At 39.0% G+C, this 13,284-nt stretch overlaps 1 protein-coding gene across 1 annotated transcript in view; it reads left to right on the top strand.

The window, feature by feature from the left end:
- alk (ALK receptor tyrosine kinase) overlaps positions 1-13,284 on the top strand; it is a 364,681-nt gene that overhangs the window by 243,687 nt on the left and 107,710 nt on the right. The window contains exon 4 of the mRNA XM_046413454.1: positions 4,995-5,199. Coding sequence (XP_046269410.1) covers positions 4,995-5,199 — 205 coding nt within the window. The remainder of the gene's footprint in view (positions 1-4,994; positions 5,200-13,284) is intronic.

The raw sequence follows: 13,284 nt of genomic DNA, 5'->3' as shown, positions 1-13,284 counted from the left end.
AGTTCTGAAGAACAAGAATTTAAGAGTTTAACTCAGTCTCTTTAATTGCTTATCACATGGGTGTTGTTGCACTGAAAGGTCACAAAAACAAAAAGAAACACCTTGCCTGAGGTGCAGGCATGTCTGTATAACTGGAACACAGTTTGATGTGATATATCAAATCTCAATCCTTATACGATACAACCGTGGAGTGGCATGGGTTCACTTGTACATAGTCTTGTGTAAGCTGAGCATGCTCTACTGATAACAGATGACATGTCCTTGCATATAACTTCTCAGTCAAAGCTGCAGCATTCTCATGGCAGGGTTGGACATGTTTTTAAGATAACTGACAACTTGAGGAACAACATCCTGGCAATTCTACACTTTTGGTCTGAATTTTAAAGGCTTTAAGTGGTCGATGGCCATGTCCTTAATTTTTTCAGATATTGATTTTACATCAATCCTCTATGGAGAAACTGTCTGCACCATTAGTAAGCTCATGCAACTACATGGCCACTGGCTTTGAAAATAACTAGGGGCAGGGTGGTTTGTCACATTGACAGATTCTTTGCTTCGTATTGATTCAGGGGGGTGTCACATCCTTGGTTTATTTTCATTGTTTCATATTCTATCAGTTGGTTTTTGTATGATCACTGAATTTAGTGTTAACAGAAAATGTTATACAAAATCTGTCAATGGTTTTGTGCCCAAAGGACCAGATTGGTTCCACTAAGCCGTTGTCTTTACAGTACCTCCTCTATTGTTCATCCCAGTGTTGAAACTGGAGTTAGTATAGTTCAGTTTGATGTCAATTTGATATCCTTAATGTACTGGTGCATTTCTTATATGTTACTCACTATACCCTTAATAAAACTGCAGATAGAAATTATACTAATTGTTTTCAAGTGGACAAATTCTTCTGTTGCACCATCAAACAATGCCTGTTCAGGAAATCACCACACAGCACACAGACACAGTTAAGATGAAGGTCAGGGTTAGAGCCACATATTTCCCTCATTAGTCGGTAGAGACCAAAAACAGAGCTAATGTTAATCATTACAGCACAAGTGCAGTAATTGATAATGTTTCTCTGTAACTGCTGAATGTGTAAATTAACAACTGTTTCATCACATCAGCTCACACGGTTATTCAATGTCAGTGCTTTCTTCACAACTTGTTTCCGCTGCCACCAAATGGCCAGAAAAAAAATCAGTTATTGTGGAAAATCTAAATAATTGTATATAAAAGAAAATCACTTTAAAGAAGAAACCGACAACAAAACATTAATTACAATCATGCTGGACATACTTTTACACCTTGTCTCTACAGTGGAAGCTGTTATGCTACAAGACAACTTGGCCAAAGAATACATTTTGAATGGTTTTGTATTCCTCCTTCTCTCAAGCCTTTTGCTGCAGTTTTATTATCTGAGGGAATTCTGCTCTCACCAGCAGTTGGTCTGATTTGGTATGCTATGTCGACAACCACCTCAAGTTGATTGAATCTCTAACCGCACAGAGAACAAGAAAATAGTTTACCAGCTTGATTCAGTGATACAAAATACAGCTATCATTTTGTATTGAAATGGTTGTGCTTCTGTTGTTTTTCCCCTTTTTCTTCTCCCTTAGAAGGGTAATAATCAAGTGTTATTTCATAAACACTTAATGTAAAATTCACAGCGAAATCAGAAACTGCCCCCAACAAAATCCATTAACTGTAGCAAAAAATGAAAACTAGTTCAAGTGATGGTGTGGGTTACGAAGGAAAGGAAAAAATGCGAGATTAGTGGTTGGTATATCTTTCCAGCAACAGAGCGATATATTTGTAGTGAAGATCCCTTCTATTAATTAAGGAACAATATCATTCATTTCAGTCCTGGTGTCTAAAATGAAAAAGAGTAGATTATTGGATGTCATTAAAGGCAACAGTCAAGGAAACTGGAAAAGCATGTGTCATCATGATTTTACATCCATTGTAGTAATTTTTTTAGCGCACAGCTGCTTTTAATATTATCTCTTGAGTTATCATCTATCTTTACTGCTTAAACCTCAATTAGTGGTCACGTTGCAATATGCAGATTACTCTAGTCAGTTGAACCAGGCCTTGTGATGCAGTAAATGAGGGCATCAAGCTTTGTTAGGCAGCAGTAGTCACAGGTGAAGCTGAGGCAGAAATCTACTGATGGAATTACAGTCTCTCCTTTGCAGTTTGCCGTTATAATTGTTCCGAGCAGGAATATCTACATCTTATTTGGAGTGGGAAACAAGAGTTAATGGGTTTCTGCCTTCAGGTGCAAAGCCCTCCTAGGCTAAGTCTTAAAACCCTTGTATGAAATCACTGCTGGGTGTGAAGAAAATGTGTGCAGACCACATTGCTCGCAAACTTGTTGTAAGCGCTTGGCCTTTCCTTGCCAAATTGTCAGACTCCTTACACAGAGGGTCTGTGTAAGGAGTCTGAAAATGTGAAAGGCAGGGCAAATGAGGCTTAACTGGAGCACTCTAATTTGAAGGCATTCAAACTCACCAGTTTTTCAGCAAACTCAGGGGGATATGGGACGGTATTATTTATCAGGAAGCAAGTACAGAATGCAGATACAGACTAATTTCCTGGGGTTCTTCTGACCATCTCTCTTATAAAGTCTTCTGTTGACTTTTATTTCAAACTGAATACCAAATTCAGTTATCTTTATGTTTATCCCTGTAGCTATTTATACATTTTAGACCTGCAAGATTGTTAAGAACCATAGGAAACAGTGTGGCTAAATTAAATTTCACTTTATACACGCCAACAGGCTGCTGCATACATAATTAGCCAATTAATGTCCACAGTGGAATTTTATAATTTCCTTCATAGGACTTAAAGTCCAAGCTGGGAAAATCTAGTGAAAGTGGTGAAAGTACAAGGCTATAGCACATGTTTATGAAAAAGATGGGCCAAAGTCAAAAATACATATTTTCCTCTTACCTGTAGTGCTGTTTATCTATCTAGATTGTTTTGGTGTGAGTTACAGAGTTCTGGAGATATCAGTTTCACAGATGTCTGCCTTCTATCCAATATAATCAAACTAAATGCCACTTCAAATGAGGTACTCACAGCACCACAAAAAAAAAAAAAAAAAAAAAAATCTGAAAAACTCAGCAGCAACGTCTCTTTTCAGAAGTCACAACCAGTTTGCTCAAAATAATCCACAGACCTTGTTGTCAGCAGTTTCATGTAGGAATTAGTTCCTTGCCACCAAACTATGGAGAAGGAAACGTGCATCTGCTCACGGACAAGAGATTCGTGCTCATTGCAGGACGGGATGTAAGCATTAATGGTGTCTTCCTTGGCAGAGCTGTGTTATTCTTCTGCACGATGAAAATAGTTCCCACATTAATGTTGTTTGTTGCTGCTGTTTCTGCACTTTGAGCACCACAAACAGTCATCTTGTTCCATTAAGTTTGAAAGAAGACAGATATCTTTAGAGCTGATATTTCCTAAATTCTGCAACTCACACCAAAGTAATCTAGATTAATAAATAGCACTAGAAGTAAGAGAAAAAATGTAGAGTTTGGAGTTTGGGATGAACTGTTGCTTTGACGCAAAGAGATCCAGATTTTATCCAGATTGATTTTAGAAAGTCTAGGCAAGAACATATAAAGTGCAATGATTTTGCAAATAGGTTCCAAGCCACAATTTGAGGTGGTCTGAAATGCAATTCAAATTGGATTTCTACAGATGCATTTCAGTCTGAGCACAATCCATTCTGCTACCAGCAGCAGGAGGACAACAAGAGACCAACAGTTTCTCCATTTTTTTCATGCTTCTACGTTAGAAAATGGTGTCAGCAACATAAATAGTTACTAAAATCTGCATTCATTATCACAGCGATGCATGCAGGTTGATGATATCATACAAATCCGATTTGATCATTTGCAAAAACAAAAACAAAGATCTGAACTGAGAAACAAATCTGATTTGACTGCAGCTGTTACATTCTCCATGCCAGCATCATGACTTGCTGTACAATTGTTCTTCTGCTGACAGGTACCAACATACAAACTGCAACCACAACTAATGGCAAAAGGCTGTTTGAGTGCAACAGCTGACATACACAAACAGACACGTGCGTCCCAGTTACAGAAGTACTCTTTGATATAATCTGACCCTCGGGAAGCCTGTATTATCACTATCTAGAGGCAGGCGTGCAGCCTGGAAATGGAAACAAACTAAAACAGCACAGAAAAGAAATGTATCATCCTGTGTTCCAAAATATTTATTTCTGTAACTGTAAGTGCAGCCAGGAGTGGACCTCATGAGCCCTACACTGACAAATAAAATAAAGAGCAACATCAGGGCGAGCTCACCTTCAATGTTGCCTTGGAATGAACAAGAAAATCACTTCTTTGCTTTGCATTTTTTAGCTCCCTCTCATCAACACAACGTTTCTTAAGAAGGCCTGTTAAAAATTGATATTCCTTCTTTTAAGTTTGGATTCTTTGTGCTTCCCCTCCACACACACACACACACACACACACACACGCACACACAACTTTCAGTTTCTGATGAACTTCCTGCTTGAATGAACTCAATAGGTTTGAAAGTAAAATGGGACTTCATTTCAAAACTAGAAAAAAAAACTGTGCTTTGATTTTTCACCCACTACTCCCTCTGTTTTTTTCTTTCTTTCTTTTTTTTTTAGGAAGGGATGTCTTTGACTCCTCTTTTTCAAAGCAACTTTATTTCATGCATTTTCATCAAGTGCTGCTCTCAGCCATTGCCTCAAAACTATTTTAATCACAGGCCATCACTCATCTGGATTCTGTTTGTACGCTAACGGCTCCATCATGTTCATGAGATTAGAGTTTCTGATCATTTTCAAGCTTTTTCTGCACCAACTGTTCTGTGTTTAGCAACATCAGTAAGACTCTGACCCTTTGTCCTTCTATGCCTCTTGCTGCTACACCCTGTTTGTGGCACTGCTCTGTGTTCTACAGTTGCTTGATTTTTTTCTCTCTCTCTCTCCCCCCCAGGTCAGTTCCTCTGGGTGAACAGTTCAGCCTTTGGTGGCCCCTGGGTACTGAGTCCTTGGCTGCGGGGAGGCCAGGGTCCTTGCAGCCTGGACATGGCTGTGTTCCTCCACCCCAAGCAGAGTGGTCAATACACCATACGGCTCATAGAGAGAGACAAACCTCCACTTGCCCTTTTCTCCACTGATACTCTGCCACGCATCATGGGGTAAGCACTTCTTTTATGTACATATATATATATATATATATATATATATATATATATATATATATATATATATATATATATATTGCACTAGAATACAAGCAAATTGAATAAGCAACCATGAAGTAGATGTCCCTGTCCACCCATGCATGATGGTCATAATCTGGTCATAGCTTTTCCCTTACCAAGTTCTGCAGGTTTGCTTATGGGATTTCATTGCATCATGCTCTAGGTTTGAGTCATGTCAAGAGCTTTATTCTTAATACTCTGTTCCCATCGCCATGTGCATGTGTTCCTTTAGAGACAGGGCTAAAAACATAACAGAATCGAACAATGGGCACCCTCTCTCAGAGCTTCCTAATGTGGAGATGGTGTGAGATGGAGAGAGAGCTGTGTGGGTAGGAAGGAAAGACGGGTCATTTAAAATGTGTGGGATTTGCTTTTGGAGCAGCTGGTCACCAATCAGTAATTATTGAACATAAACTTCCTATGTGACTAATCCTTAATTAATACCAGGCCTGCGCTCCTCTTGGAAGCTTTGCTGAGATCTGTGTCTCACACTGAGAGCAAAAAGGTGACAGAGGTCAGGATGATACTCAGTTTCACAAGTTTCTCCTTTAAGTACGGCACTTAATTTGTGTGGTTTTATCTATATCCATTTTATCCATTTGCAAGCCTTTATTAGCATATCTGTCCTTCTGTGTGTACTGTAGGAAGTCAGAGTACAGAGCAACTCTCAGCATGCTGCTATAAAATGTTTCATGCTGCTTGTGTGTGTGTAATATTGTAAGAGCATTGCGATCAGATGAATGTCGTGCGTTCTGCATCTCCCCTCTTTCTGTTCCTGGTTGTGTGTGGGAGTGAATGTCTGCTGTTGTTTGCATGTGTGTGTGTGTTTGAGCAAGCATTCACACTATAAGGGAGCATTGCAGGGATGTGCTCATTACATGTGCGTTTGTATGCTCTCATTTGTAGTCAGAGGCTGCCATCCACCCACACCATCTCTGCTGTTTGGAGACTCGCTCAGCCAAATTCCACACATTTTTATTCCAAAGAGAGGACACTAGCATCATAAAGAGAGGGGGGCAAAAACAAAGGAAAGAAGAGCCACACAGCCACACTGCAAGAGTCAGTCAGTTTACTAATTGCCAACTCGAGCTCTTGCCTTTTGAATTTTAATCCCGTGTCCCTTGATATGTTTTGTCCAATTCAGCTGTCAGGACATTTAACAAAGGGTTAGCCATGAGGGAAACAAAACATCCCTTGAAACAATGATCCTTTAGCAAGAACCTTCCTGCTTGAAGGTAGATTAAAACTTATCAGGTTTCATGTCATTAATTTTTTAGTCAAACTTTGTTTTAACTGTGACTGTGACTGACTAAAGACCCAGTAAATACAGTTGCTCCTGTAATTTTGGTGACATTGTTTTTGTCTCATTACCCATTTCTCAATCAAGAAGCCTCTGAACTGAAGTGTCCAATCTCCACTCCAGCCATCAGCCACTGAGGGAACGCTCACTTTGAAAGCCCTGAAAGCTACTCCCACGTCTGTGTTGCATTAATGTTGCATCACATCTGATGGAGTTGTCCAAGCAAAATAAAATCTCAGAGACTTAATTCTCTGTGGCTAATGATTCATCCTCTATGAATGCTTTGTAAAAAAAATCATACTTGCTTTTCCGTGTCGAACTGAGAACTGTACTGAAGTGTGCATATGGTGAAATAAAACGGTGAATCCACTGGGCATCACACTCTGCCAGCAGTGCAGCCACAAGAGATGATGGCCGCCATTCAAGCCAGTGCTTGTGATTCCAAAAGACGTGCCACAGTGCATCAGAAGCTGCTTCTCTGCTTTGCTCTGTTTAAATACGTGACTAGTCTGATTTTGAAGTTGCACAGAGCAGACTGAAAAAATGTGGTGGTGGTTTTAAAAATAAAATACTATAATGTATGGACACCCAATCGCATATAATCACACAGCGTCGCAGCCGTGCTCATGTGGAATGTGGAACAGTTAAAAGACCCAGAACGTTTCTAAAGTGACAAAAACATGAATATTAATATAAATTAAAATGGTTGAAACCTACTATGCATGAGTCTTTCAGTAAAAGTCTTTCAGTCTTTTACTGTTTACTCTGTTGTATATAAAGATGGTCCATATAAGAGCTCCCCATAAGGGAAGCGAAAACATCTGGATTACCTCTTGGTGGCAGACTCCAGTATAGGTCATGAACCCCTCTTCCTTTTTGCTAGCAGATACCCTATAAATGGAGTGAGACATCATGATTGACAGCTGAGTAAGATGTCAGTCATGATAAGATGTCAGCATAATGTATGACTGTACATACAGCATGTCAGTAGTAATCTCCCTGATTCTTAAAACATGCCAGAGGAACACCAGGTGGAGGACCAAAGAAGGTCCATGATGTGCCGGAGCGTGGTCAGGTTCTGCAAGTGATGACTACAATTTCAAAATGAATTATTAATTATTCTCTAATTAACAGGAACTCAGAGTTTAAAATAGGTGTAATATAAGCATTTTGCATATAAGCAAATGTTGTAAGGAAGATTTATGAAGGCAGGTAAAAAGAGAATACAGCAGTCCACACATGATGAGACAACAGCATGTAATTGCATTTTTATTTCATTTTGATGACAAGACAAAAAGGTGAAAGAAACATGAGTCCGCATCCCAATGAAAGCATCAAAACTCATGGACTGATCAAAAAGCACAGCAAGTCCCTGTAAGTTTCACAGAATCTGTCCTGTCACTACTATGTATCCTTTCATTACACCATTCCACCATTCTGCCTCAGATTTCATGATACAGTACAGCCTATATACCTGAGGGAAGCATGTTTCTGACCTCGGAGTGCAGCCAGCAAAGGACTTGACTCATCAAACACTGTCAGCATCCCAAGTGTCTCTGTCTAACAGAGAGACCAGACAGCAAGATATGTCTATGTATTCAGTCTGTCTCTACATGAAATGTGTGTGTTAATACAGTCCTCGCACATGCATGCATTGAGCGCTCTCGCTGTGACTGTACCTGGCAGTGGTAAATTATCAGGGCAATCTTGTTTTGTGAGCCAGGCGGTAATGTTTTACACCACTGCTACATCTCATAACAGGACTCAGCCTTGCCCTACTTTATGCATTCTTATTATGTTACCTCACTGCCCATCCATTACACGTGTATCCACATGTATGATAATGCACAGAGCATGTATCATATGTTCACACTTTCATTTACTTTGCATTAATACTGCATGCACCAAATGACCTCAAGGTGTATTAATGTAACGCTCAATGAAATGAGCGCAGGTATCAGAACCACCCAGTGTGACAAAATGTAGTGTGTTGAATGTCATTTAAAGCACAGCATGTGATGGATCCTAGAACTGATCCATAGCTTGTGTAATGTGAGGAAAGGAAGCATCAAAGTCAAGTGTTGATGCTACATTCTGACATAATGTCATATATAATATTATTAGCTGCTCTGCTCTGCACATTAAAAAACTTAAGGCTGCACCAAATGCCATTTGAATTTATATTTGAGGATTCTATTGAGGTTTTCCAATGAAGCTTGTCATATTTTATGATGCCATCACTCTGAAAAAGAAAAAAATCCACAATTTGAATAAAATAATGCATCAGGTTAAATGATCAGATTTTTTGATTAAAATCAACCTTCATTGATGAATAGAACTCATCAGATTTTTCAACATGCATACGTATGAATACACTTGTAAGTATGTCGGTATTTAGAGCACTGATGTAGCACCCTCTTTCTGTCTGTAATTAACAATCCCAGCACGGTCTGATTCATAGTCTGGTTACACATAGGTAAGTTACAGCGTCAACAACACACAAAGCTACTGTACCGAGACAGGCTATGAGGAGCTGCTGTTAGCCGTGTTTCAAAGGTAAGGCCACAGGTACAGCTGAATTCTTATGTCAAGCTATTTGATACAGCCCTAAAAACAGCACAGCCATTGTGAGAACATCACTATAGCTTGAAAAGAATTGTTGGAATATGCATTATAAAATCAGTCGAGTGTGAAAATGTAATGAATACAACATGAACCAAAATAAAAGTCTAAAATCTGTATGCACTGTGGACAGTGGGCGTTGTCTCACACATGCTGCATTTTCATTTCAGCTGTAATCCTTGTAAGTAAAAGGAATATTCTTGCTACTAATCTTTAATTCAATTGAAACAGTCTCATATCTGAAATAAAAGACAGCGTCAGTGCTGACATCGTATGCGTTCGCGTATTTGCTGTAGATACAGTGAGCAATTTGAATAATTGCAAACCGCTGCATTCTAAATTAAAATCTAGAAATTGTTTGACTATTCAATTAGAAATGTTTGTCCCTCAAATCCAGAATAGCATTTAATAAAACAGCCAAAAAAGCCCCCCTCCAAAAAAGAAGAACCTCTTGTATCAAAAAACAATCTGTTCTCTGAAGTAGACTGAGGATGTACTTGTTAATGGTAGCAGTAAGCAGAAGGTGCTCAATACTTTCATTTCAAGGTGGATAAATGAGCTTTTGAAGAACAACAAACCACTATGGTGTAGAATACATTACCTTTTTACTATACACTTTTTAATTAAATTTTTCCCTCAAGCTGTTGGGTTTATAAAAACAAAAGAAATAATTTTAAAAAATACAAATGTAATGAGCTATCATCCATGCTTCTAACTCCCTGCAGCTGAAGACTTGTTTGGTTTATTTAAATGCTACTGTAATCATGTCACAGGATCATCTAATTTAGGTTGAATATCTGAGTTTTATGCAGTGACCCAAGTGCCACTCTGAATTTTCTCTCACCAATATTTTTGTTGATACCACACAGTGAAAATTCTCTATGAAACAGGATTAATGACTCAGCCACCCTACCCACCCAACAGAGACTGACTTACAGCCTTGTTTTGTGGATCCTTCAATGAGTGAAGCCAGACTAGACCAAGAGAGATGGCTCGCCTAAAGGCCCTTTGATTGGCAAAGTGGTGCATTCATCTCTGGCAGGCCATTACAAGTCCTCCACTTTGTGTTCCCCAGAGCTGACCTCCAGCTTTCAGACCATGGTCGACTGATGGGATCCTCATAGCTGTGGATCTAGGAGCATGGGCAGTAAGAATGCTGCAATTGCTAGAAGAGATGAAGGCTGCTTAGAACTCAGGTCTCAGAGTCTCAAGGACAGGGAGAGAGCAATTATGTGCAGTTGTGTTGTGTTGACAGACACCGTGACCCAAAGCCGCACAGATTCTTATTCAAACCAGAAGTCAGAGGCCTTTGCTGAGGACTTTCCTCTGCAAACCAAAAAATGAATTGTCTGTGCTGTAGATATTACTTTATTAGGGAGCTGATAAATACTGTTGGAAGTTGAGTAGGAGAAGTACAGAAGTCTGGATCCAAGTGTGACTTTGCCTTTTGCATTTTAAATCTTTCATATTTAATCTTTGTGTTGCAAATTTATAGCTTTTATTTGTAAAGATCTTTTTTTTTTGTTTTGTTCTTCTCAGTTGATTTGCATTGTGGTGCTGTATATATTTATTTCAGTCAAAGGCAACATGGACCAGTACTGACCATTTAATTGAAAGAGCCATTCTGTATTACTGTCTAAACATGCTGTTGTGTAAAAACTCTTGTCCCGTGTTGTTTTGTTTTAGTAGTCTTCTTGATTAAATCAAAATAAGATCACCTGCAGTGCTTCAAATTATCATATAAAGTATAGTTATACAGATAGATAAATGTATAGCACATTTTTAAAGTGTAAAATATTTGTGTCTTGCAATCATACATTTTTCTTTGTTTTTATACAAGGACTGTAATTTTTACTTAATGATGTGAAGAGAACAGAATCTGATGTGATACATTCGTATTTCTTGACATACTCTCCACCACTGTCTTCCTCCGGCTCCCCAGCATTCCCTGCTTCGCTATGTTGCTGTTTCATATGTAAATGAGACTCGTTATGGCACCAGCCACCACTGACACACCACTTTTCTTGCAACCTTTTATAACAGTTTCCAGAGAAATGAGGCAGCAGCACTGTTTTCACTGGCTAATACATCCTCCTTCTCTGAACATGCCATTTTCTGCACATAAGTCCATGTTTCATGATTAAAAAAACAACAACTACAACATTTCAGCCAAATTGACACAAGAAAAAAGAAAAAATCACTTCTACAGTCTTATGCAGGAACTTTGAAATGCCTCTGTGTATGAAATGTGCTATATAAATAAAGCTACCTTGCTTTGCCTTCCGGGGACACTGTTTTAGTCCCCCACCAAGCCCAGGTCTGGGGTTAGCACTTCCCAAGAGTACAGAAACTTTGGGGGTGGGGCTTGCAGTACTAAATTTTTGTAACTGGTTGACCCAATCATTCAACAATTCTGAAACTTTTCCGATGCAAAGCAAAACATCTTTTCATCCCATATCATACATTTGATATTATAGAAAATATACATTAAAATCTGATTTTACTGCATATAATCACACACAGCCTAGTTTCCTACCTGATTTATCTCACTTAGTATACCTCTGACACGCAGACACACACACACATATTTTTCTCTGTCTCAACAAAGTATTATCACAGCATCTCTGTAGTGTTTTGCTGGCAGCTCCTGATGGGACTTCATAAAAAGCTTCAGAAATGAAATATTTGAGCCTCATATAGGCACTTTTGCAGGGAGAAAATATGCTATCCACAGATGAATTATATCTTGTCATCCTCAGCTTGCATACTGCACAATCCTCTCCCTCTCATGCACACTCTCTTTATCTTTTTCTCTTGCTTCTCCACAGACAAGTTACATAAGGTGCTATGGGTTTTATTCCCACCCTTTCCCCTGTATTCATATATAGGCCTTGCTTTTCATCTAAGAAGCTCTAATCATATTTCCCCAAAGTTGCATTGTACATTCCTGACAGCTGAAGTTTTACACAAGAGTAGAGGCAGGTGAAAATTTGGAAAAAGCAACAGTGGCCTAGTTTTTATGACAAGACTGAATTTCAGTTTTCACCTATGGCAAAGAAATTTCAAGCCCAGACATTAAAAGCTTTGCACCTAATTCACAGAAGGCTTTTGCTGTGATGCACGTTTTGCATCAAAGCAAGCGCTGAGATAGAGATAGTGCTTTTCCTTCCTGTTTGCCCTCATCTCCCTCGCGGCTTGTCTTATGAAGAGCATGTCTCTTGGGTAATGGCAGCTGTGCAGAGTTCCCTCACCATGAAGAACATGGCACTTGCTCAGACAAAAAATATGTCCCATACAACCATTGAAAAGGTTTGAATTAAAAATCAATAAATCATACATTTTGAGACACTGCTGTCAGTACTGAAACAAAGCCACTGGCACAGGACTTGTGAGCTTTGTATCACATTGGTGCAATTCACTCTACTGCTTTATACCACCCATATTTTAAAGGTCCAGTGGGCAGGATCTAGTGGCAAAATGAAAACTAATAATCAGAATGAGTATTTTCAACAGTGTATAGTCACCTGTTTGTTACCTTGAATGAGCCTTTTATATCTCTACACAGACCTCTTCCATGAAGTGCCCACATTTTACAATAGCCAAGAACAGACAAACCACATGGGCTATAGAGAGTACCTTTAGCATTTTTTCCTCCTACATGCTTGGAAAGATGAGAGTGATATGCCACTGAATCCTGCACACTGGACGTTTGAGTACAATGGAAGAGGAAATTGTTCTTCCAGTGCAAATAGATCTATCATTGTAGTAGTCGGATTTTTCAATAGTTGGATTTGTATGAAAATGACATTTCTTTGGTGAAGCATATAGTGTGACTGTGGTTGTCGATCTTTGAAAGGGTCTCATTTAAACATAAAACACCAGGACAAGAGCTTTGATCAGTAACCATGAAGTTTTTATTCCAAATTTGACATGTAGAATGATTTCACTGGAGATCCTCTTGTGTCTTTTTATGTCTTTCCCATCCCACAGCAGGACAGTTGTTAGGTGTTTATAGCTTTATGTAGCCACCTACAGTTTGGCTAAACCAAACAACATTTATTACTCTCTATAAAAATCAATACAGACCAGAGATAGGC

The sequence above is a fragment of the Scatophagus argus genome, chromosome 15, assembly GCF_020382885.2.
Source record: "Scatophagus argus isolate fScaArg1 chromosome 15, fScaArg1.pri, whole genome shotgun sequence".
In the NCBI taxonomy this organism is placed as follows: Eukaryota; Metazoa; Chordata; class Actinopteri; family Scatophagidae; genus Scatophagus; species Scatophagus argus.
This window is presented reverse-complemented; position numbering and strand designations above follow the sequence as displayed.